The 25,099-nt window shown below is 45.5% G+C and overlaps 1 protein-coding gene across 1 annotated transcript; it reads left to right on the top strand.

The window, feature by feature from the left end:
• Window positions 1-2,235: 2,235 nt before the first annotated feature.
• LOC142076598 (E3 ubiquitin-protein ligase RBBP6-like) lies at window positions 2,236-4,416 on the top strand (the record flags this gene model as incomplete). Its single annotated transcript, XM_075138891.1, has 2 exons — window positions 2,236-3,359; window positions 4,412-4,416. Coding segments are annotated over 2 exons (1,129 nt in total), but the record flags the coding sequence as incomplete, so codon positions are not given.
• Between the last annotated feature and the right edge of the window lie 20,683 nt (window positions 4,417-25,099).

Below are 25,099 nucleotides of genomic sequence, written 5' to 3'. Positions count from 1 at the left end.
CATTTCAGTAGTGTTTGCAGTGGAGTCGTTCTCTCTGAAAGCTCGTTTTGCTTTTGGTTTATGTTTCAAAGGCTTCTTGCAAAATTTAACAAGTAGCTGTTGGACTGAGATTTCCGCCCCCTCTGACTTTTATCAAATCCCATGTGTGAAACAGACTGAAGTTTTCCTGTTGCTATAAACTAAGAAAATACTGCTGTGTGCTGACACGAGCGGCTGTTTTAAAATGCACTTGGTAGCGCTTCTGTGTTTCTGTCATGGATCTCGTTTTGTAGGAGCTGTAACATAGACTTCTTCCATTTATAAAATGTAGTTACTCGGAGACGAACTTTACCCTGAGCCTGCAATTTACATTCACCCTCTGGCAAAGGAGAGGTGGGATTCATTTCTTTCATAGAAAATGATCTAGCCAACTCTGGTGACTTACTGTGGTCTGCAACAAACGGATAGTTAGGCATTTAATCCACATTCTTCTCCACGGGAGAGTTGGTTAAAACCTTCAGAACTCAAGCCTACTAATGGTTTTTTGAGATGTCTATCAGGTTCCTGTACAAAGACAACCAGCATTACCAAGTCTTCTGGGCCCCCAAGGACAAGCAATACCCACAACTGGTAAGTAACTGTAACTTCAGAATTTCTTTAAAAAAATTACCTTCAGAGGAACTGAATGGGATTTCTTTCTTTTTCCTCTCCCCGCTCCAAAAGGTCATCCAATGAGAGCCAGTCCAGTTCGCTCAGCAGGTGGCAGACCAGGCTGGGAAGTGTAAGTATTCTACAGAAATTCAGTAGATGACTCCTTGTCACCTGTTAAAAGAGGCTGTATAACGCATAACTTATACAACAGCTGATTTATAATGAAGCAAGTATGCACAGATAGTTGTGGAGAATCCAAGTGGTAATTAATTTTTAAATGGCTTCATTTGAATTGGCTTTTACAAAGGGCATCTCTGCTTCCACTAAGGTTATTTAAAATAAAACTCCGGTACATGACTGAAAACAGGACTCTGAAAAATGAACGCTTTCTGAGGAAACCATAATTACCTATAAAAATTAAAGATAATTAAAGGATCAGATGGAAAGCCACCTTTTCCATTACTGGCTGAATAGGGCTGAAGAAATTGATTTCCCAATAGGAATCAGCCTCCAACATTCTTTTTTTAACAACTTAGTTGATACTGAATGAGCAACTGGTTGGAAAAGTCAACACTGTTCTTTTATGACAATTTTGAATTTCTTCAATTTAGTCATCTCACATAGCCAAGGTGCTTTCTCTCAGTTGGAGAGAGAGGAGTCTGTTTTACCTATTACTGCAGCGTCAAGCTAGTCCTTCCTTTCGCTATATGTTTGTTATAGATAGATTGTAAGAGTGCATTGTGTTTATAAAATCTTAAAGGTAAATCAAAAGAAAAACCAGGATCTGATATCTCCAATTCAGTCAGCAAGAAAACAACAATTCAGGGACAGGACCAGGCCAAATACCTCATGATGAGGCAACAACATAGGAAGCGTATGTGGAAGAAGTTAAAAGAAGTGCCAGAGAAGATTAGTTAATATCTGTGCAGTACTTGGAAGATCAGAAGTGTGATGTATTAAGTGTATCAAGGAGTGGCAGAGGAGCAGTGGGCACTTGGCCCACGGGAGATGGGAGTCTCTTTCAAGTGTGGGCAGCCTCCATCCACAGGTGCAAAGCCGAGTATAAGGAGAGAAGACTGAATGAACTGTTGGGGGTGAGGATGTGGAAGGCAAGTATGAGGATCAGGAAATGAGCGTAGTCTCTAATGAACAGAAAGCAGGGAGAAAAATGCTTACGTTGGCAGGATGCCATTGGCCTCCCTTATCTAGGGAGGAGTTTTACAGAGAACAACGGAGACTTAAAGAGGAGGAAGTATTTGGCTCAATGAAGTTGCCTTGGTTTTCATGTTTGTATTTCAACAGCATATCGGACTGCAGTTACACCAAAGTGCATCTGACATAAGGAAAAATGACAGTGTTTTTTCCAATAGAATTTTTCGTTGCAGATAGTAAACATGCATAACTAAAACAAGACAAATGGAATTGAAAAATTTTATCAAATTCCTCAATTTGCAGTAGCATTATGTCAGCAGCTGAAGGAAGCTTTGACATAAGCGTATGGAGAGGAGAAAAAACCCAAACCAAATTTGGGAGGAAAAACATTGGGGAGAATGACTGTTTTGAATTAACTTCATTTCTTTTTTTGTGTGTTGTGGTTTTTTTCAGGTCCAAGTCTCCTTATAGTGCTTCCCCTTACTCTACAAGTTCGTCTACGTGCTCCACATCAAGATCAGGTTCTTCCTGCACTCGCTGCTCCTACTCTCGCTCATTTAGTCCTTCCCATTCTCGTTCCTACTCGCGATTGCTGCCGTATCCAAGAAGAGGCAAAGGGAAGAGGCGTAACTATCGTTCTAGGTCAAGGTCACACGGTTATCAGCATTCAAGGTCAAGGTCACCCCCATACAGAAGATGCCATTCATGGTCAAGATCTCCAGCATTTAGAGGCCAGTCTCCCACTAAACAGACTATACCTCAAGGGGAAGGAGGAAGGGAGTATTTTAACAGATACAGAGAAGTTCCACCATATGATCTGAAAGCTTACTATGGCAGATCTCTTGACTTGAGAGATCCATTTGAAAAGGCAAGGTACCGGGAATGGGAAAGGAACTACAGAGAATGGCATGGAAAGTTTTACAAGGGCTATGCTGTTGGCGCTCAACCTCACCCTCCAGTAAACAGAGAGAACTCTTCTCCAGGTAGGTTTGGTCCACCTGGGACCAGACAAGAGAATTCACCATATGCTCGGGGACGTAGGGAGGATTATCCTGCTTGGCAGAGCCACCAAAATCACAATATAGCTGGAAATTACCCTGAAAAACCTTCTGAAAGAGAGAGCCATGGCATCAAGGATCCTACAGAATCAAAAGACAAGGAGGTGAAAAATCCACTGGGAGATGGCCAAGGAAATAAGCATAAAAAGAGAAGAAAAAGGGATGAGGATGAAGGATTTCCCAATGCTGAGTTGTTAGCAGGTGCGAGAAAACCAAGAGAGCCAGTTCCAGCAGAAGACGTTAAAATGGACTCCCTGTTCATGGTCCCAAGCAGAGATGATGCCACCCCTGTGAGAGATGAGCCTATGGAAGCAGATTCTATTGTTTTCAAGCCGATGTCTGAAAAGGAGAAAAAAGAGAAGGATAAGCCAAAAGCAAAAATTGACAAGACAAAGCGGAAAGTAGAAGTGGCTGTTCCTCCTAAGACAGACAATATAATAAAACTAGCTAAAGCTTCCTCGAACGGAAATCTCCTCGAACGGAAGAGAGAAAGCAAGAAGAGAGAAGGGAAGAGAGAAAGCAAGGATTTAAAGAACCTGACTTGCTGCCCTGATATTGCTCATTTACATCAGTTATAGTGTTTGTGATTAAGTTTAGGGTTAGGGTTAGGGTTAGGGCTCAGTGTTACGGTGAGGGTTAGGTTTAGGGTTAGGGTTAACATTAGGGTTAGGGCTTATCATTAGGGTTATGGTTAGGGGCAGGGGTTAGGTTTAAGGTTAGGGTTAGGGTTAGGTTTAGGGTTAGGCTTAGGGTTATCGTTAGGGTTAGGGATAGGGTTGGGGTTAGGATTATGGTTTGGGTTTAGGGTTAGGGATCGGGTTAGGGTTTCATTTTAGGGTTAGGGTTAGGGTTAGGGCTTAGGGTTACGGTTAGGGTTAGGGTTAGTTTTAGGGTTAGGGTTAGGGTTTGGGTTAGGGTTTAGGGTTAGGTTTTAGTTTTAGGGTTAGGGTTAGGGTTAAGCTTAGAGTTAGGGCTGGGGTTCAGGGTTAGGGTTAGAGTTCGGGATATGGGTTAGGGTTTGGGGTTAGGGTTAGCATTAGGGTTAGGGCTTATCATTAGGGTTAGGGTTAGGGTTAGGGTTAAGGTTAGAGTTAGGGCTGGGGTTCAGGGTTAGGGTTAGACTTCGGGATACGGGTTAGGGTTTGGGGTTAGGGTTAGCATTAGGGTTAGGGCTTATCAGTAGGGTTATGGTTAGGGGTTGGGTTAGGGTTAGGGTTAGAGTTAGGGATTACGGTTGGGTTTATGCTTATGGGTTAGGATTTCAGTTTGGGTTAGGGTTAGCATTAATTTTTAGGGTTAGGGTTTAGGTTTAGAGTTGCGGTTTAATTTTAGGATTAGGTTTCGCATTAGGTTTAGGGTGAGGTGTTATGGTTACGGTATTAGGTTTGGGGTAGCATTAGGGTTAGGGTTAGGGTTAGAGTTAGGGTTAGGGTCATTAGGGTTCAGGTTGGGGTTCAGGGTTAGGATTAGGGTTCGGGATTACGGTTAGGGGTCGGGGTTAGGATTAGCATCAGGGTTAGTGCTTAAAATTAGGATTAGGGGTTAAGGCTAGGGTTATGGTTGGGGTTAAGGTTAGGGTTATGGTTTGGGTTAGCGTTAGGCCTAGGTTTATCGTTGGGGTTAGGATTATGGTTCAGGTTTAGTGTTAGGGATAGGGTTAGGGTTTCCTTTTAGGGTTAGGGTTAGCGTTAGGGTTAGGGCGTAGGGTTACAGTTAGGGATAGGCTTAGCGTTAGGGTTAGGGTTTGGGTTAGGGGTTAGGGTTAGGGTTTAGTTTTAGGGTTAGGGGTAGGGGTTGGGGTAGGGGTAGGGGTAGGGTTATGGTGATGTCTTAAGATTACGGTTTGAGGTTGAGTTAGCATTAGGGTTACGGTTAGAATTAGGGGTTCGGTGTTATGTGAGGGTTAGTTTTATGGTTCCGTTTAGGTTTAACGTTAGGGTTATGCCGAAGTGTTAGTGTTACGGTTTGATGTTAGGGTTAGGGTTACGGTTTGGGGTTAGGGTTAGCGTTAGGATTTTGTTTTAGGGTGAGGTTTCGCCTTAGGGTTAGGGTTAGGGCTAGGGTTAGCTTTATGATTCAGGTTAGGCTTAAGGTTAGGTTACGGTTAGGGTTAAGTGTTCGGTTTAGGGTTAAGTGTTAGGCTTAGGGTTAGGGTTAAGTGTTAGGTTTAGGGGTAGGGTTAGGGTTAAGGTTAGAGTTAGGGTTAGGATTAGAGTTAAGGGTTAGAGTTAGGATTCAGTGTTAGGGTTAGGGTGAGGTCTTAATGTTACACTTAGGGTTTACAGGTAGCGTTAGGGTTAGGTTTAGGGTTAGTGTTAGCGTTAAGGTTAGGGTTAGGGTTTAGGATTGGGTTCAGGGTTAGAGATAGGGTTCGGTATTGGGGTTAGCGTTAGTATAAGGGTGAGGTCTTAGTGTTACAGTTAGGGTTTACGGGTAGCATTAGGGTTAGGGTTAGAGTTAGGGTTAGGGTCATTACGTTAAGGTTAGGGTTGGGGTTCAGGGTTAGGGTTAGGGTTTGGGATTAGGGTTAGGGTTCGGGGTTAGCGTTAGCGTTAGAGTTAGAGCTTTATGATTCAGTTTAGGCTTAAGGTTAGTTTAGGGTCAGGGTTAGGGTTAAGTGTTCGATTTAGGGTTAAGTGTTAGGGTTAGGGTTAAGGTTAGAGTTAGGCTTAGGACTGGAGTTAAGGGTTAGAGTTAGGGTTCAGTGTTAGGTTTAGGGTGAGGTCTTAATGTTACGCTTAGGGTTTACGGGTAGCATTATGGTTAGGTTTAGGGTTAGTGTTAGGGTTAAGTTTAGGGTTAGGGTTTAGGGTTAGGATTGGGGTTCAGGGTTAGAGTTAGGGTGCGGTATTGGGGTTAGAGTTAGTATTAGGGTGAGGTTGTAGTGTTATGCGTAGGGTTTATGGGTAGCATTACGGTTAAGTTTAAGGGTTAGGGTTAGGTTGGGGTTCAGGGTTAGGGTTAGGGTTCAGAATTAGGGCTAGAGTTCGGGGTTAGGGTTAGCATTAGGGTTAGGGGTTAACGTTAGGGTTAGGGGTTAAGGTTAGGGTTATGGTTAGGGGTTAGGTTTAGGGTTAAGGTTAGGGTTATGTTTAGGGTTAGGGTTAGGCTTAGGGTTAGCATTAGTTTTACGGTTGAGTTTAGGATGGTTCGGGGTTAGGGTTAGGGATAGGGTTAGGGTTAGAGTTAGGGTTAGGTTTAAGGTTAGGGTTAGCATTTGGGTTAGGGTTCGGATTAGGGTTAGGGTTCAGGTTTGGGTTTAGGTTTCAGTGTTAGGGTTAGGGTAAGGGTGATGTCTTAGTGTTACGCATAGGGTTTACGGGTAGCGTTAGGGGTTCGAGTTAGGGTGAAGGTTTGGTGTTAGTGTTAGGATTGGGGTTCTTATTCTTGATCCTCTCTCCCTGTCTTTCTCTCTTTCGTTTTAATTACAAATTATTATTATTATTATTATTGTTGTTGTTGATATTATTATAGTTATTATTACTATTATTACTATTATTATTATTATTATTATTATTATTGGTGTTTTTATTGGTGTTATTATTGGTATTATTATGGTATTATTGGTATTACTGTTATTACTGTTACTAGTATTACTATTATTGCTATTATTATTTTATTTCAAGTATTAAACTCTTCTTATCTCTACCCGTGAGTTTTCTTGCTTTTGCTCTTCTGATTCTCTCCCCCATCCCATTGCTGGGGGGAGGGCGAGTGAGCGTCTCTGTGGTGCTTAGTTGCCGACTGGGGTTAAACCACGACAGGGGTCCACCACAAAGATGGTTGCCATTCTGTCACATCCTGTGAGCTAAAACTGGCTCATCCTGGGACATGGTGCCACCCACGCACGCAACCTGCAGTCCAGAAGTACCCCTGAAAAGACCTCGACGGCCTGCATTAACACACCGGCATGCACTTCAGATGTAAACACTGTCAAGTCATCTCTTATTTGCAACAGATACGGAGGACCAAATTCTGCAAATCTAGCCTTACTTCTACTGAAACCTTCCTTACAGACAGCTCATCTTCTCTTTTTGTAAACTCTAGTGAAGACCTGTTCTAGCGCAAAGGCTTGAACCCTGCCTACGGTGAAGAAGCCCCAGTTTTCTTTCCTCACTGCTGTCTTGCTTCCCAAAAATCAATCAATACCAAAAGCTCTGTATGAACATTGCATAAAAAAGCCAATAGCAAATGCTTTTACTTGCTACTAGTTTTGTCAGGGAAGGAACTAGCTTCTCCCGCTAGTTTTGCTACAGTTTCATGACCTTTAAAGACGCCACTTCTTACCTTTGCTACGCCAATACAGCCTCACAGCTCAGCAAAATCATACTGCAGGTAGGAAACCTTCACCATACAAAGACAGGCACGCTACAGGAATACGTCACTCTCAAAGAACAGACTCTTGCAACCACTCCTCCCTTTGCTTAGCAAAGTTTAGGGCGTGTTAGAAAACAACAACAACAACAAAAAAGCAGGGTTCTCTCTCACATTTTACGGAGCCCATGATATCAGCTGTTCAACATTAAGTCCAACTCCAGCCTGAACCCCAGAATAAGAAATGCCATCTTAAAATTTCTGGAAAAAGGGAGGGCTTTGAAGCGACAAGACCAGAGAACGTTCATGAAAGCATCGTCATGGAAGTACACATCCCTTATCACAGACCAACTGCACGGTGACCTAAGTGAGTGACGTTGTCTGCTCATTTGCAGCTCAGGGTCTCTTTTTTCATTAGCGCCGAGCACGCAGGTTGGAATTGAAGCTGAGAAGAAAACCATATGCAGTCAGTCTGGTCTCGTTCAAGTTCACATTTACTAGGAATCACAGCAGGTCCCATCTGTCTCTCCAGACCCCACCACCACTTCTGTGCAGCGTCCCGAGGAGCAATAAGCGCAGAACAAGAAACCTTCCTTCAAAATAAGGCCCACAGCCTGCTCTTTCAACAGGACGCACAGAGCACCAGCTGAGAACAACCTCTGCTTTAACTATGCCTAGCTCCGCTGCCTATGTAAGGAGACCAGCTCCTAAATGATCCCTAGCCCTAAACCCACAGATCTTCCCTAGGGCAATGCTAAGGAAATACCAGAGCCCAGGGACACCTGGTCACTCAGCTTCAGTTGACGGGGAGAAGGACAGTGGACTAGAAAGAGAAAAATATGATGAGAGAAAAGATTGAGGAGCTGAGAGAGAAAGAAAGGTATGGGGAAAAGGCTAGAGAGATGGAGAAATCAAGAGAAACAGGGATGAGAAGCCCTGCAGAGAGATGGAGGAAGAAAAAGTAGGGTCAAGGAGCAGGACAGAGAGGCAGAGATGGGCGTGGGGAAGGAGAGGAAGAAGGAAGGGGGGGCTAGGGAAAGACAGGGACAGGGAGCAGGACGTCCAGATGGAGAGAGAGAAGGAAGGACAGGGAGCAGGACAAAGGAACTGAGAAATAAAGAGAGGGTCAGATCCTGATGGAGACCAGGAAGGGGGGAAAAAGCCAGCAACGGGCTGGAGGACAGAGACAGGGGAAGAGGAAAAGAGGGCTGAGAAGCAGAAAGAGGAAGAGAGAACAAATAAAAGGGAGAGCCAGCTGGACGGGGCAGGGGAGTACAACAAGAAACGATGGGACAGGCAGCGGGACAGAGAAATAAAGACAGAAACGATGGGGACAGGAAGCAGGGCAGAGGGACAGCGAGAGGAAAAAAGGGGCAGGGAGCAGGACAGAGGTGGAAAAAGAAGCAGCAGGAACAGAGGGGGAGAGAGAAGAAAAAGAAAGGTAGGAAGAAGGATGGGGGGCAGAGAGGGAAAGACAAGGAAAGGGAGTAGGACACAGATTGTCAGGGAAAGACAAGGACAGGGAGCAGGACAGGGCGATACAGAGAGAGAAGAAAGGCACAGGGAGGCAGGACAAAGGGAAAGACAGGCAAAACTAAGGGACGGGGAGCAGGACACAGAAGGAGGTAAAAGAGCCTGGGCTGGGCAGCAGGACAGAGAGATGGAAGGAAAAAACAGCACTGGGCTGCAGGACAGAGATGGAGTGAGAAATAGCCACGGCAGGGAGCAGGACAAAGTGAGGGCGGGGGGAACCTGAAAAGGGAGTAGGACAGAAAAATAGGGTGGGGGAGAGACAGGGAGCGGGACAGAGAAACAGAGAGAGACTTAGAGGGCCAGGGAGCAGGGCAGAGAGATGGAGCAAGAAGGGGAACAGAGATGGGCGGTAGAACAAAGGGAAGGAGAGACAAGAACAGGGAACAGGGAGCAAGACAAAGGGACAGGACCGAGATGGAGGAATTTAAAAGAAGAGGCCAGAATGACAACAAGAGAAAAAAGGAAGAGGGGGCAGGACACCACTGGAGGACAAAACCAGCTGTGACGGGCAGTGGGACAGAGAGACGAAGAAAGGAAAACTAGAGAGAGAGAGAGAGAGGAAAGAAGGCACAGCCAGCTGGACAGGGGGGTTTAGTGAGAAAGGGTGGGGCAGGGAATGGGACAGAGAGAAAGAGAGAAAAGAGAAAAAGGACCGAAGGACAGCAAGAGAAAAAAGAGGACAGGGATCTGGACAAAGATGGAGCAAGAAGCAGCAGGAAAAGAGGAAGAGAGGCAGAAAGAGGGAGACGGAGGCAGGAAGAGAGAGAGAGCTAAGGGCTAGGGGCAGGATAGAGATCGCAAGAAAACCTGCGGTGGGCAGAAGAAAGGAGAGGGAGGAAAAAGGAATAGGGGCAGGGAGAAGGACAGAGTGACAGCCAAGAATAACAACGAAGAGAAAGAGAGGAACAGGGACAGTGAGCAGCACAGAGGGATGGGGAAAGAAAGAGAGGTCTCAGGAGCCCTGCAGAGAGATGGAGGAAGCGGGGAGGGGAAGGGTCAGGGAGCAGCAGAGAGAGACAGAAGAGAGATGAACAGGAAGAAGGACAGGGCCAGTGGGATACAGAATGGAAAACCGCAGTGACAGTGAGCAGGGCGGGGAGGGAGGCAGAGAGAGAGAGAAGCAGAAGGAGGGAGAAGGGAAGACAAGGACAGGGAGCGGGACATACAGGCAGAGAGAGACAAATCACGACAGGGAACAGGCGAGAGAGACTGTGAAAAACAGAGCGGGATGCAGACCAGGACAAAGAGACAGAGAAGAAACAACAGCAGTGTGCTGCAGGGCAGAGAGAGAGGAAGGCAAAAAGAGGGACAGGGAGCAGGAGGGAGGGGCAGCAAGCAAAAGACAGGGGCAGGTAGAGCGACAGGGAAAGAGGGACTTGGAGAAGAGAGGACGGGGAGCAGAACACAGCAATAGAAGAAGAGAGGTATGGGGAAGTGAAAAAAATGACACAGAGGGAAATGGGAGGGGGGGGCTGGGAGGGACTGCGATGCAGAAGAGGGGTGACACGGCCCCGAGGGGCTGGGACTCACCGCAGCTCCCGCTCTCTGCATTGCCAGGCAAATGTTACAGTTCAAGCACTTCTTTCTCTGTCCGTCTGTGCTCTCCTCCCTTCCTCTTCGGTAGCTCCACCTGCGTGCCTGTCCTCACCTCAGCTGGGCCGCAGCTGGAGCAGAGCCCGCACCTCCCAAGACCAACATGGCTGCCCAGCAGCCCCGTGCCCCAGGCCTACAGCTCCCGGCATGCCCCGGGAACCAACATGGCCGCCCGGCAGCCTGTGCCCCGGGCCTACAGCTCCCAGCATGCCCTGGGAACCAACATGGCCGCCCGGCAGCCCATGCCCCGGGCCTACAGCTCCCAGCATGCCATGGGGCGCGGCTTCCTGCTGCCTGGCCTGAGAGGCGGCTCAGGGCCACGCCAGGGCTGGGGCGCTGCTTCCTGGATCCCGTGGCAGCGATGGGCACAGGGACAGGCTGCCAGATCCCGGGGCCAGGTACGTGTGCGGGCTGTCAGGGTCACCCCTGCCTGGTTTTTCCCAGCGAAGCCCCAGGAGGTGCCGAGGCTGCAGCCCTGGGGCCGAGGCTCCAGGAGCCGGGCATTTCTGCGGGCGCTGCTCCCTGCCAGGCCCCACCGCCAGCTGCCGGCTGCCTGGGGCTTCTCCCCGTTGTCTCCAGCTCTGCTTTCTGCCAGCGCCGGGGGCTCCGCAGGACATCTTGCCTACTCCCCGCCACCGTGCTGACCCACGTCTGCAGCTCGTCTGTGGTGTCCACGTCAGACAGCTCATTTGGGGGTGGCAGGTCTCTCCTGAAGCACCCTGGGAACGGGGACAGAGCAAACCCCATCCCTCCCTTCCGATCTTTGTCCCCAGGGAGACCCAGTGGAGACGGACCGTGCGCTGGAGAGCGTCCTGCAGGGAGGTGACAGCCGTTGGCAGAGAGGTGCTGAGAGCCACCTGACAGCAAAGGCGTCCGGTGGCCGCAGAGCAGCCCAGGTGAGCTGTGAGTTCCCCCGTGAGAGACCCTGCTCCCAGGGAGCACCTCCCCATAGAGCAAAGGCCGTATCCAGCCAGCTGGTGCTGGGTACGGCTACCCCAAGGGGTCTTCGCAGGGGGGACGGGGTCACCTGCCTGGTGGCTCTGACACAGACATGATGAGCTGAAGCCCTGTGGCCATGGCTGGCCGGTTCAAAGTCTCCGAGTGCCTCCGCCTTTCTCCCCAGGAGTGTCCAGCCTGGGCACTTTCTCAGGGCGTGACGGATGATGTGAAGATGGATGCTGGTGCTGTCCTGGTGGATCTTCCACTTGGGCACGGTGGGCACCCCCGCTTCAGAGTTGTGGTGTCTGAGATCTGGGGCCACCTGAAGAGAGAGACCTCCAGGGAGTTTGTGTTCAATGTTTTGATATCTTGGGGCTACAATGTGCTAGGGATATGGGGCGCTAGGGTTCCAGCGTGCTAGGGTTATGGGGTTTGAGGGTTATGGGAGTTTACGCGACTTAGGATTAAAGCATGTTATTGTTATGGTCAGGATCTGGGTTTGCAAGCGCTGGGTTCCTGGGGTTGGGTTGGTTTTGCCTTATGTTGTCTTCTGGGTGGTCTTTTTTTTGGAAAGTCCTTTTGTAGCTTGCTTGCATTTTTAGGGTTTGGAGAGGGGTCTTTGGTTTTTGTGTGATGTGTCTTCTGCTTGTTTTTTTGCTGTCCTTGTGGTTTGTGTTGCATTTTCTGTCTTGTAACCACCGTTTGTGGTCTAATCTGTGTGACCGGGCTGGGCAGTGTCACTTCTGTTGTGGTCCAGCTCCTTTCCACTGAGTCACTAGGTAGGTGGTTAGGTATGGAGGGCTTGCAGTTTGTGGAGAATGACTGCCAGACGACCGACAGCCACTTCTGGGATGTGGGAGGAGTTCGGGTCCATAGGTAATGACTGCCGGAGGACTAAGTGTACTTCTGAATTTGAGTGGACTCCCAAAGAAATGGTGGGATGCCACCAGCGGCACAGAAGGACAAGGGCTTCCCCAAGGGTACATGGCTTGTTGGTTATTGCTTTTGAGTAAGCAACTGAGTAATTTTGAGTAAGTCTTGTGAGGGGTAGTGGACTCAAGGGGAGACCTTGTGTTCCTCATCAGTGCCTCAGGGGTTTCCTGTCATTTTTTGTTTGTTTTCTTTTTGTTTGCTGTGCTGAATTTAAAAGGCTTATTGTAGCTCTTTGGATTTCTGTCCTTAAAGGAAGTCTCTAGGATTTCTACCCAGGAGTGAGATGTCCAGAAGGGACTGTCCTTGTACACTGCTGTCAGCCTTCCGTCTAGAGCACTGTCTGGTGGTGGTGTATTTTAATGGTAATGTAACTCAAATGCATCTTAAATATACAAGCTTTGCCGTTGTTCCCGCTATGCCTGGGGGACGGTTCTCAGCAGCTCATAAACAGTGTGTTCTGCTGTGCTTCACCCGTTGGAAATAATCTGTCACCAGAAATGTCTTCCTTAGTGCCTGCACAGAGCAAGAACCTCCAGTAGCAAGGGCATGCTGACCCTTGGGCAGCTTCAAAGCGACGGATAAATGTAAATAGGTTAAAAATCCAGTCCTCTGGTAGCAGTGTGTGCGTCAAAGTTCACCTGACTCTCCACGCTGACTCAGCCTGTCACAATGTTTTGCGGGTAAGGGTGGATGAAGTCAGTATAAGCAGGTGTTGTAACTGGCCAGGCAGTTCATCTAAAGAAACGAAACGTTACCTTTGCTTGGAGTGCCATGCCTTTAGATATGGGGGCGTATTGCCTTTCCTTCCCTGGTGTGAGCACAGAGAACTGAGAGGTGTTTCCATCGGGGGGAGGGAAAGCCATCCAACAGTCATCACAAGCCTCAGGGCATGTGGTCCTTGATGGAGGCGTAAGTGCTTGGGACAGTTTTACTTCTAAGCCCTAAGCCCTAAGCCTAACCCTAAAACGAAACCCTAAGCCTATCCCTAAGCCTAAACCCGAACCATAATCCTAACCCCGACCCTAACCCTAACCCTAACGATACCCTAAGCCTAACCCTAACCCTAGCCCCTAAGCCTAACATTAAGATAAGGCCAGGAAGCAGGACACGGCGATAGAAAAAAGAGAAGGAGAGGGAGCAGGAGAAAGAGATGGAGAGAAAGGAAAAAATAGCAGCAGGCTATAGGACAGACAGGGAGGAATTAGAAACTACAGACAGGGAGAGAGACAGAGAAAGAGAAAGCAAAAAATAGTGATGGGCTAAAGGCAGAGAGGGAGGAGTTAAAAAATGGGGGCAGGGGACTGGTCTGTGGCCATAAACATAAATGGTCCTTGGCTTCTTTGACTGAACTTTCCATGAATGCCACCAGATACACTCAAGCACCCTGAGATGTCCCCTCCCTTTGCCGGCCCTGCACCGCGGGCAGCCGAGCGCCACACGGCCAAGCCCGCTGCATCTGCCCCAGGCTGTCTTGCCCTGGCTGGCTGCTGACAGGAGGGGACACCAGGTGGTGACCGCCTGGGGGGTGACAGGAGGGACACCAGGTGGTGACAGCCTGGGGGGTGACAGGACACCAGGCGGTGATGGGCCCGGGGGGTGACAGGAGGGACACCGGGCAGTGACAGGCCTGGGGGGTGACAGGAGGGACATCAGGTGGTGACAGCCTGGGGGTGACAGGACACCAGGCAGTGATGGGCCCGGGGGGTGACAGGAGGGACACCGGGCAGTGACAGGCCTGGGGGGTGACAGGAGGGACATCAGGTGGTGACAGCCTGGGGGGTGACAGGAGGGACACTGGGCAGGGACAGGCCTGGGGGGTGACAGGAGGGACACCAGGCAGTGACAGGCCTGGGGGGTGGCAGGACACCGGGTGGTGACAGGCCAGGGGACAGCAGGGAGACCAGCGGCCCGGGGTGGTGACAGGCCCGGGGCTGACGGGCCCCCCCTCCCCTCGGGGGCGCTTGGTGTTAGGATGAAGAGCGCGGGGCCGCCACGCCCACGTGACGCAGGCCTTTTGTCATAATGCGCTGGGTCACGTGAGGCGGGGGGTGGGTGCAGTGTGCCGTTGCGTGTGCACAGTGACACGCTCGCAGCGGCCCGTGTGGTTGTCGGCCAGGAAGGCCATGGCGGAGCGCCGCAGCCTCTGAGCGCCGCCGGCCCGCTCGAGCTCAGCCCGCGCTGCTTGCCCTGGCCTCCTCGGTGGAGGAGGAACCGCCACGGGCCCTCACCTGGCACAGCGGCCGCGACGCTGTCTGCCGCGGTAGACGCCATCACGGAGCAGGCACCTCCTGGCCCCAACCACGTCGTGCGTCCACTACAAGTTCGCCTCCAAGCTGAACCATGACATGGTCACCTTCAACAGCCTCCACATCTCCCTGTGTGACCTCAAGCACCAGATCATGGGCCGCGAGGAGCTGAAGGCGGCCAGCTGCGACCTGCAGATCACCAACGCCCAGACCAAAGAAGGTGCGTGGGGGCGGCGGGCGCGGGGCCTCGGGCACCGCCTGGCTGGCGGCGTCGCAGACCACCCTGCGTCGGCCGTGGCCTGCGGGAGCCGCGCTCTGCTCTTTGTGGGTCATCCCCACGTAGCGTGAGTCAGGCTGGGGCCCATGCCGCCAGCATGCGGCGGGACCTGGAGGGCAAGCGGCGCTGGGCATTAAGTGGGGTGGGAAGCCATAATGCGATTCGGCCACCATCGGTAGCTGTGACTTGTGTTGGGGGCCTCACAGAGCTGTTCTTCTGTAGTTGCTGTTCTGACAACTACCTTCAGGTCTGTGTTGTAGACACGGAGCTAGGCGTAGAAGAGTACGTGGTTGATGTGTGACATACGGTGCTTACAAAAGCTTTGGTTTCCTGGAATTCTTCTAGGTAAAATGAGAAGGAAATGTGGGAGCATATCTTGTAATAACCAACTTGCCAGATTTCTTTGAAATGTGGTGGAGAAAGCTGAAAGTGATAGAAATAATAAAAGAGATGGCTAATTTGAAGAAAAGAATCCACGTGGATTTGGTGAATTTCGTGACTTAATTTTGACTTCAACTTGTTTTACTCCACTGCATTGGAAAATGGGTTTTGCGGCTGTTGCAGAAACTGCCCACTAGCAACATTTTGGATCAGGAGCGTATCTGTGAGTTAAAATCTGTGCAGACCCTTGAAAGCCGTCTTGCGCATGAGTGTTCTCCGTATCTAAATTATACTTTGGAATTTCTTGTTAATATAATTTCTTTTCCACACCAAAGCCATGGTCATTCAGATGCTATTGAGCATCATTTCATCATTCGTTTCTAACGGTGGTTTTTTTTCCTGTACTACATGTTAACCGTATCAGGGCAGTACTGAAGTTTTATGGCAGAACATTTATGGTGGATATACGTAAGAAATGTTCTTAGAGACATCATAAATTCTTTTAAATCTAACAAATGGTGCTTGATTCTTAGAGATGATAATGGTTTCGTATTACTTAGTAGGAGATTTCAGTTTGGTAATCTGCCATCTCGATAAGTTTGAATGTGATTAAAGACTTTGGGATGTGACTTTTCAGACATAAAGAGACTTGTAAAGTGTTTTCATTCCTTAAACATTTCTTTTTTTTTTTTTTTTCCCCCTGTGGTTCTGTGACACTCTTACCACAGGCTTTTCTTTAAAATGTGTACTAGTGTTTTTTTCCTCTTCCTGTTTCACGTGTTAAAACTTAAACAGAGTAGTATGTACAGTGCGGTAACTGTAACTTCAGCCCTAGCCTTTCAAGTGGTTGGACCTAAAGCTTGCTGTTTATCTACAGATACTTAAACTATTTTCAGGAGAGTGTCTGTGAAGAGCCTTAACAGCACAACGTTAGGGGTCTTAGGGATGCCACCTGACAGGGCTTGACGAGGTATACAGTATCTTTGGTTTTCAGACCATTGTTCTGATTCGCTCTGCAAAGGTAAGGGCTTTGAATATTTAAAAGTGTAGGCAGATTACAGGGGATGCCTGCTGATAGTGCTTTAAAATATTTAGTCCTATCCAGCTTGTGTAAGTACAATAGAAAAAGCATTCTCATGGAGAGATCTTTGCATTTTAAGCTTACTCAGTCCAAGTGTCTCAGGTAGTTGTTTTTTTTTGTTTGGGCCTGATGTAAAAGGTTAGAAGGCTTTCCTCCTCTTCAGAAGACTAACAGGGTGTAAGCCAAGGCAAAGCATGGAGAGCTTCAGGCACACGCTGTTCCTGAAAGGCTTTTCAAGTCTTCCTAAGTAATTTCGTTTGGGCCTCTCTGCTCTGCAAAAAGGGAATGGATCGAACGAATTCACGTCCCTTTGGTTAATTCAAACTAGATGATTAGCTTAAGAGGGGAGATACCACTTGAGTTTGAGCCAATTCTGCCCTACTTGTGAAAGCAAGCTCAAAAAAACCCCAAAATGTCTGTGATCCAAATTCTAGCACTGCCAGTTCTGTTTCCATTCAAACGTAAAGCCCTGAGCAGCTGAGAAGTGTGGTTGTTGATGGATTAAGCTCCAAGAAACAGGCAGAGGCGGCAGGCTCTCTTCTGTGTTCTGTCAGGCTTGAGCACTGGCAGCACAGGTGACTGGTTTTTAGTTAACAGCTATGAAAGCAATGGCGCAGAGTTCTCGTGCTTTAGCTAAGTGCCTGTTTGGTTGCAGGGCAAGCTAGTCAGACTTTAGAATCTGGTTTAGGCAGGGGAGACTTTGCTGTGGTTTGTTTTTCTCCAAAGATCTATGGGTTTTGTAGCCTAACGGAAGCAAAAGCAACTTTAAGCGAGGTCAGGAAAGAACCTCGTGCATTAGCAGACTCTCCTTTAGTGACCTTTGAGTCCATTTTGCTGTTGGCATTCAAACTGTTTTAAAAAAAGGAAAAAGATTTGGCTGCTTGTGTTTGATTCTCAAACCCCAAGATTTCTTGAAATATACTGTTAGTGTGTTGAGACGATGAAAGCGTGATGTTACATATAAAATTTTGCTTTTGTATCTGTAAAGGGATTCTGCAAAGTGCTACGTAATTACATATGAGCATGCATTCTTACGAATTGACTGATGTTTTTCTCTGTATTTATGTTGTTTTCAGAATACACAGATGAGAATGCCCCGATTCCTAAGAACTCATCGGTAATTGTTAGAAGAATCCCTGGTGGAGGAGTTAAAGCTACCGGCAAAACCGATGTTATGTAAGTATCCATAAAGCATTGTATTCTTTGTTAGGGGTTTCAGTGTGTTAACTTTTTAAATGGATATTAGTTTACAGAGGCATTCTTTCTTGTTAAAGCTGCTGTTAATTTTTGTTGGCATGGGGTAGATTTTAATGTATCTGTCCGAAAGTGGACTTACATTTTTAGGCCTGCTGGGACATGGGGTTCGAACTCCAACCATGGTAACTTTTAAGATTATTCTGTTGGGTTTGTTCTTGGGGTTGATTGTTCTGAGAGCCAAGTTGTAGATCCTGTTTCCTCGACGTGCAGAGATTCCTTATTATATGTGTTTGCTTTTATGGCTTTTATAGTAAAGACAGATACGCACTGTAGCGTAAACGCATACTTTGTTCCCGTCTCAGAAGAGTCTGATTCTCAGTGTTTGACTATTTCTGGCATTTGGGGGGGATATGGCAGGTATTCTTACGCCCCGAATCTGGGTTTTTTGCATACTAGCTATAGAGGAAAGACCAAGGTTTACCAGTTGGCGAACGATGCAAACAAGAAGTTCCATTCGTAAGCGATTCCTATGCGTTTCCTCAAGACAATGTCCGTTTCAGGCAAGAGAAAAAGAACAGTATCCTAAAGTGTATTGCCTTTTGTGCAAGTACGATGAAGGAATAGTTAATCCTTTCCAAACTTGAAACTCAGTAAGCAGTTTAGCACATTACCAAATGTTACTAGTTATCTTGCTACGTCTGTTTTTACCCTAAGCTGGTATCTGTGCTCCGGGTTTTGGTTCTGTATTCCTAAGATTTACGGAGGACAGAGAATCAGGTGTATTGATTAAAATTACAGCTATTCCAACGCAGTGCTGACTAGAGGATTACTGCTGTCATTTATGTATTCATACAGTCCAGTTCTATATCAGCTACATTAGCATTGTTTGAACGGTCATGTTTTCCAGCCGCCTTAAAGATAGGTCTCTCCACCACAATTAGTAGGTATTATTAGCTTGTGGTTTTGCCATGTCTTTCTAATGTTGGTTCTCAATAAATCAAGTAGACGGATGAGTTACACTGTGTCTCGAACAAAGAGTACAGCAGCCTCCCGGTACCCACGAGGCATCTGCAAGCAAAAAAACCCTGAATTTATGTGGCTCTGCATCTCAACTTTGGGCGTATTCCTGCAGTAGTTGTTGCAGTGTTTTCAGGCACCCTCTAGTAATTCTGGACACCGCAGCACTGTGCTTATAACCATGGCCTTGTTTTGGGGGTTAATTTAAACATGTCTGCTTAGTGCTGTCTTGTCAGTGCATCCTGTGTTTCGGGCACCCTCTCCTGGTATTGTAATGCTGCCCTAAAATGAGAGGATAGATGCTGCTAGCATCAAAGGTCAGATACATACCTGTATGTATAAGGGGATAAGGAAGGAATGGCACTGCTGTTCTAGCGCTGAAAATTAACCAGGCAGATTAGCTTTCTAGTCTTTCAGCTGTGAACATTGCAGAAACAACTGGTAGAGTGGTGGATGTTTGGGAATGATGAATGTATGCTGTAATGGTGGAGAGGCCTTCAAAAATGCGTTACTCTCCTTTTAGTACGCTCTTGAAGGTAAATGTATGAAGAATCCATGCTGTGGTAATCTAAAGGATGTCCTTGTCCTTCCTCAACTTCAGGAGGTACGTGGCTGTCATTGCGAGCCCGGTGGTGTTCTAGCAGTGGCAGGGAGCGTGCGCCTTTCTATTTGTACACCAGTTGCACAGCAGCCTCTGAATTGCCTCTGCTCATGGGACACTTTGGATGATGTGTGAATTGTTTGTTAACGACATCAATGGTTGCATGGCTGATTCATGATGAGTAGTGTGCAGATACAGATCAATGAGTATGTGGAATCTCAGCAAGTTTTCAAATTTAATAAATATTTCCTAAAGTATCGTAGCATTTTCAAGATTATCTTGAAGCAAATTCTGGCAACCAAGACCTTTTTTTTTTGTCACAGGTCTCCTAAATCGCACAAAGGCCTAGGACCTGCTTTCAGGTGACATTTCTACTACTGTTTTTAGTCCATATAGCATATGTAACACATTTAGTGTTTTGGCACTTTCATGGCTAAGACATCTGAACACAGTGCTTGGGCTTCCACAGAGAAACCCTGTTCTAAAGACGATGCTACTGACATTGTTGTTATTTGTCAGATGACTGATTTTTTTCACTTAAGTAAACGTGCACTTGGAAGTGTCTAGACTATCGCTGTTCTTTCTTAGAAACTAAAGGACTCTATCTGGTACCTATTTGTAATACTAGCGATACACAGATTGGCTAAAGTTACCTTCGTATTTTGATGGTTGATTATTTATGAACACAAAACTGTAGTACAGACTTCCTGGTTTTGATACTTATGTAGCAGAGACAAACTATCTGAGGACTTCCCCTTGCACGGTTGTGTTCTGTATCCGTAAGCCTTAGAGTAATTTGTGACAAAGTAGAAATGGGATTCTGGGGGTTTTTTTTAGTTGCACTGAATGTACCAAGAGAGAACGGTTTATGTATATGAATAAATTTCCACATTCACTCGACTATCAGAACATAAAGTTTTGATGTTCAGGTTTTATAATCTGTTTTCAGTGCTTTCTGTTTTTGGTACAAGTGCTGTATTTGAAGTTCTGATCACCTTTATTTCTTCTTCTAGAAGTCAAACTGAGCCAGTAAGTGGAACATCAAAAGCAGTATGTAAAAACACAATCTCACACTTTTTGCTGCACGCTGCACTTAAGGTAGCCTTGGATTAATTTTCCAAACATTAACTGAATAGATTTTCCAGTAAAACATAGTGTATGTTGTAAATACAATGTATTTGATTCAGCATAGTGGAAACGGAGTACTGCCATCATTGGCACAGTTCTATCTAATGTGAATATTGGTGTTTGTGCCTAGTAATGCATTGTATTTCATACTGGATAGGCTAGACTATTTCCTGAATGACTTTGTGTTGTACAGATAATGTACAATCGTTTTTAGATCACGTAGGTTCAAGGTCTGCACAACTGAACATGGTTTTTGAAAATGTTATCAAAAACCACTGAGAAACCATTATTGTTAAACTTGGTACTGTTTCTTACTTTTGCCTTGGGGGTTCAAACAAATACCAAAACCAACATGTCCCACACGTTTTGAGGACAGTTCTGTGCAGCTAAATGCTTCCTTTTCATGTCCTTAAAGACTTGGGTATTTGTTCCTGAAACTGTATAATTGAAGTGATATTGTTTGGGCCCCTCTGAGTGCATAACTGTCTTTAAGAGATTGCTGTCAATTTAAATATCGTTGCTACACAAAGTGGTATTCTAAAGTTCTACATTTGACCTTTCCGCTTTATCGGATGAAGCAGTTTAGTTTAATAGTTTGTCTGCAAATGAAAATACGTAAAACCCAGTGTACAAATTTTGGCACAAGGTTAGAGCCTGGTGCATTTGTAAAGGGTAAAATCCCTGTCATTTTTCTTAACCTCCGCCTGCGGTACATTTTTGGATCTGGGTGACTTCAGGGCTGGATGCTGCTTTAATTTCCCAAAGGCTAAGCTTTTCTTTAGGATACTGCCACTTTGAATTTACATTTGGAAAAGGGGCAGCGTTTTTCTTCAGGTTTGAAGACACTGTCGTTCTGCTGCTAAAACAGAAATAAGTAACACAAGGAAATACTTGGCTGATTAGTTTACAAACCACACTGAAAAGAAGTTTCCTGTAGTGATGCTTCCTTCTCAAATAAATATTTTTTTAAAATCCTTTTTAGCTGAAAATTGATAGCTTCCTTACCCCTTCGACTTTTAAGCAGCTGTGAGCATTTGACAAGGGTCCCTCTCTGAGATATTCTGGAGCAAGAAGTTGATCTCCAGCGGGTTTGGTTAGTTTAGCTTCTTCTCCTTAACCACATAGGCACTCTTAAGCTGTCACAGGTTTGGACTTTGTTTTGAACAAATACCAACTACACTAGGTTGGAAATGGCTCTTTCAGCGACACTCGGAGGATATAGTGCAGACTGTCAGACTATAGTAGAGGTTAACTATTGCTCTGTTTTTGATTGTAGAACTTGAATATGAGTTTAATTTTTTGTGAACAGATTGATGACTCTTCTGCATCTCTTTCTCTGGCCCAGCTGACTAAGGTACATATATATTCTTAAAAAAAAAGTGTTTGCTTTGTATTTTTAAATCTTATACTGTGATCTATAGCTGGAGAACTGTTGTCATGTGACCAAACCTTTAATTTAATTTTTAATAATTTAAAGTATTTCTTTTAACTTTAAAATGTGTGTATATTTTGATACTATCCTGGTAAAGAGTAGTTGCCAGTTTGGGAAGATAGAAGGGGGAGGACCTTATCAGCCGCAACGTAATGTTGCAGTATTACTCATCTTCAAGACACAAAGAAGAAGCACTTCAGAAGCTGTTTACCGTTTTTCATACTTTTTGTTCATTTTGCACTGGAAACTAACACAATTTTCACAGAAGAATTTAATTGGCTGTAAGTGACGGACATTTCAGGGGGGGTTGCAAGAGCCAAAATAGAAGCGTTTCTGGAACACGGACAACTGCATGGCTATTTTTGAATTTCTAGGCACTACAGTTATAGATCCATGCTTTGAATGCTGCACAATTTCATACACTGTAGTATATATACAGTGGACAACACAATCTAATTTGTTTGATCGCAGACTGTGTAAATTGTGTAAATGCACCTAATTGTTTACAGGAAAATACTGATGCGTATGTGTGGCATATTAGCAAACGTGACCTTCTGAAACTGTTGTAATGCCATGTTTTGCTATGGAACTGCCTGCATTTTTTGCTCAACAACATGTAACTTTGTCTGGGAAAGCACTAGGGATTGCACTTTGTGAAAAGGCGTAGTGCTAGCCAATTAAATTACTAGTCTTTAAAGTTACAAAGATTAGAGAAGGCAGGGCCTAATGCAGAGGAGCTAGTTCTTTCTTCTGAAAATAAAGGCTGGAGTTCCTTTCCCAGAAAGAAAAATCTCTTCCCACTGGTAACTTCTTCCCTCTCTCACTGCAGAAATTAAATTGTGGACATTTGGTAAGAAAAAAAAAATAGTTTGGAAGGTAGCCACCAGGAGAAATTGGTCTCTGTTAGCGCTGTCCCTAAACATGTCCTTGGTTCTGTAAACTCAGGTGAAGTTTTACTCTAAAATGTGAAAAACTGTCCAAGTGGTGTACACATTTAAGCTTTTGAGAAAATGTAAGTATTTCAGAAAAATAGAGGAACATAAGATAAAGCAGCTCCAAACGGTTCCTTACTCTAACCTCCTCAGTGCAGACTGGCTTAGCATGGAGGCAATGTGTTGTAAAAAGTTTTGTGTTTTATTATGCATTAAATGCCATATTGAATTTTGGTCTATTCCTAGTAATGTCTTGTGGGTTTTGGATGTGTTTTGTAAACCGCTTGGGTTCAAACAAATTAGTCAAGTATCTGTAAAGTCTTCTGTAAATGTTAATGGAAATGATTTCATAGATGTCGATCTGGATTATGTTACAGTTGAGAAAAAGCTGTGTATATGAAACAGCCCTTTAACAAAATGCTGAAACAAGTTGGTTGCTTTTGTGAATGAATGCATCTAAAACCAAAACCATGAGTGGTTGATCTGAATGATAGGTGCTTGAGGGTCCAAATCATTTACAGTCACTCCCTTAGACCCTGCTTCTATCTGTACTAGTGTGTAATAAAAACAGTTGAACAAATACTACTTTAAAAAAATCAGCTGGCTTCAATAATTTGAAGATCCAGTTCTGCATAACGTTTATATTACAATTTGTATGTTAAAAGGACACGGTCAACTGGAAAAAACTGCAGGTTTTGCTTATTGTAGTTAAATTGCTTCCATGAAGAAGTTAGTGGGGGGAACGTGAAGAGCCTAAGGTTTTGAGTGCCCAGGAATGCTCTTTTCAAGTAGGTTAACAGGCACATAAACATCCTGTGATGATGTAAGGACTCTCCAGAACATCTTTTGGACAACTCTGTTTCATATAAGCAGCTGTTTTCATGCAACCTCAGCTGGCGTTGTGCTGCTCTTTACAGGGTTGGGTGAGTGGTGTTCTCTTTGGCAGTGTGGGCTTAAATGTGTTTCTAATGTATGTGTCAAATAATTACCTGTTAAACAGACTGCCAATCTGGCTGAAGCCAATGCTTCCGAAGAAGATAAAATAAAAGCTATGATGCTACAGTCTTGCCAGGAATATGATCCAATCAAGTAAGTGTTGATAATGTCAAATCTGTTCTTTGAAGATTATGGAAAGATTGTAGAGAAGTTTGTTTTAACGAGAGAGACACGTGCATACCTTTTTCTTCTTTGCCCCAAACCCTTTTAGTTACATGCAGAAACCCTGGGGTCCACCTCCACCATCATCTGCTTGATTTCGTTGCGGAAAACCTGGCGACTATATAAAGAACTGCCCAACAAATGGAGTAAGACTGTGGGGGACTTCTGGTGTTCCTTAGCTTTTCATTTTTTTACCTTGGCAGTTACGTAACAAATCCATGAATACTCATATTAAGAATTGTTTCTCTTGGGGTGAAAGACAGAGGTTCATATGGCAATGTTGCAAAGCCCTTCAAAATCCAAGGGAAACCTGACATTATATGACCTATTTTCTAGGTCATTATATGACCTATTTTCTAGGTCATAGACATTAAGTATGTCCACAGATCTTGCTCTGTGAACTTTCGTGCATATTTTTGTATATTTCAATATTACTGGAAATGTTTCTGGTTTTAACTCTGTTTAATGACAGTTCACAGTTTTTAGTATTTAATGTAAAACCAAGATGTTTCTGTTGACCCCATCCATTGAATATTTGTGCTCTGAATTGCGCTTTGGAGGAGGAGCGGGTTTGTATCTCTTTTCTGAGTGGATGGTGAGCTAAGGGGTATTTCACCCTTAAAGAACCTGAACTTAAGCCAAAGAATGGAATGAGTTCAAAAGACTGCTCAAGCCTTTGGAACATCCTGGCTATATTCATTTAGGAAAATAAGTATTGTAGTCGAGCAACCCTTATGCTAGGTAAAAGGAGAGGATTAAAGGCTTTTGCTGCTTAAAATAATCATTGAAATGTCATTTTAAGTGTGGGTCTTAAAAGGAGATATGTCTGCATTTCTTTTCTTAACAGGACAAAAATGTTGAGCCTGTTCCCAGAATTAAAGAGCACAGGAATTCCAAGGAGTTTCATGATGGAGGTGAAAGACCCCAATACAAAGGGTGCTATGCTGACAAACACTGGAAAATACGCAATACCAACTATTAATGCGTAAGTATGGAATTAATTGGACTGGCCAAAAAGTGAGCGAGAGACACCATGCGTGCGTGTCTGAGTGGCTATGCAACCAAGTTGGCCAGCATCTGTAATTACGGGGCAGGAAGCACTGTCATTGTGCTTAACCATAGAATCTGTGATACTTTTGAATATTAAAATAGGGTGGTCCTACTGTTCATGCCCCTGGAAGTTGGTTAAACGTGTGGTATGCTAAGAATCTGTATTTCTGCAAAACATTTCAGTAGTGTTTGCAGTGGAGTCGTTCTCTCTGAAAGCTCGTTTTGCTTTTGGTTTATGTTTCAAAGGCTTCTTGCAAAATTTAACAAGTAGCTGTTGGACTGAGATTTCCGCCCCCTCTGACTTTTATCAAATCCCATGTGTGAAACAGACTGAAGTTTTCCTGTTGCTATAAACTAAGAAAATACTGCTGTGTGCTGACACGAGCGGCTGTTTTAAAATGCACTTGGTAGCACTTCTGTGTTTCTGTCATGGATCTCGTTTTGTAG

The sequence above is a fragment of the Calonectris borealis genome, unplaced genomic scaffold, assembly GCF_964195595.1.
Source record: "Calonectris borealis unplaced genomic scaffold, bCalBor7.hap1.2 HAP1_SCAFFOLD_68, whole genome shotgun sequence".
Lineage (NCBI taxonomy): Eukaryota > Metazoa > Chordata > Aves > Procellariiformes > Procellariidae > Calonectris > Calonectris borealis.
This window is presented reverse-complemented; position numbering and strand designations above follow the sequence as displayed.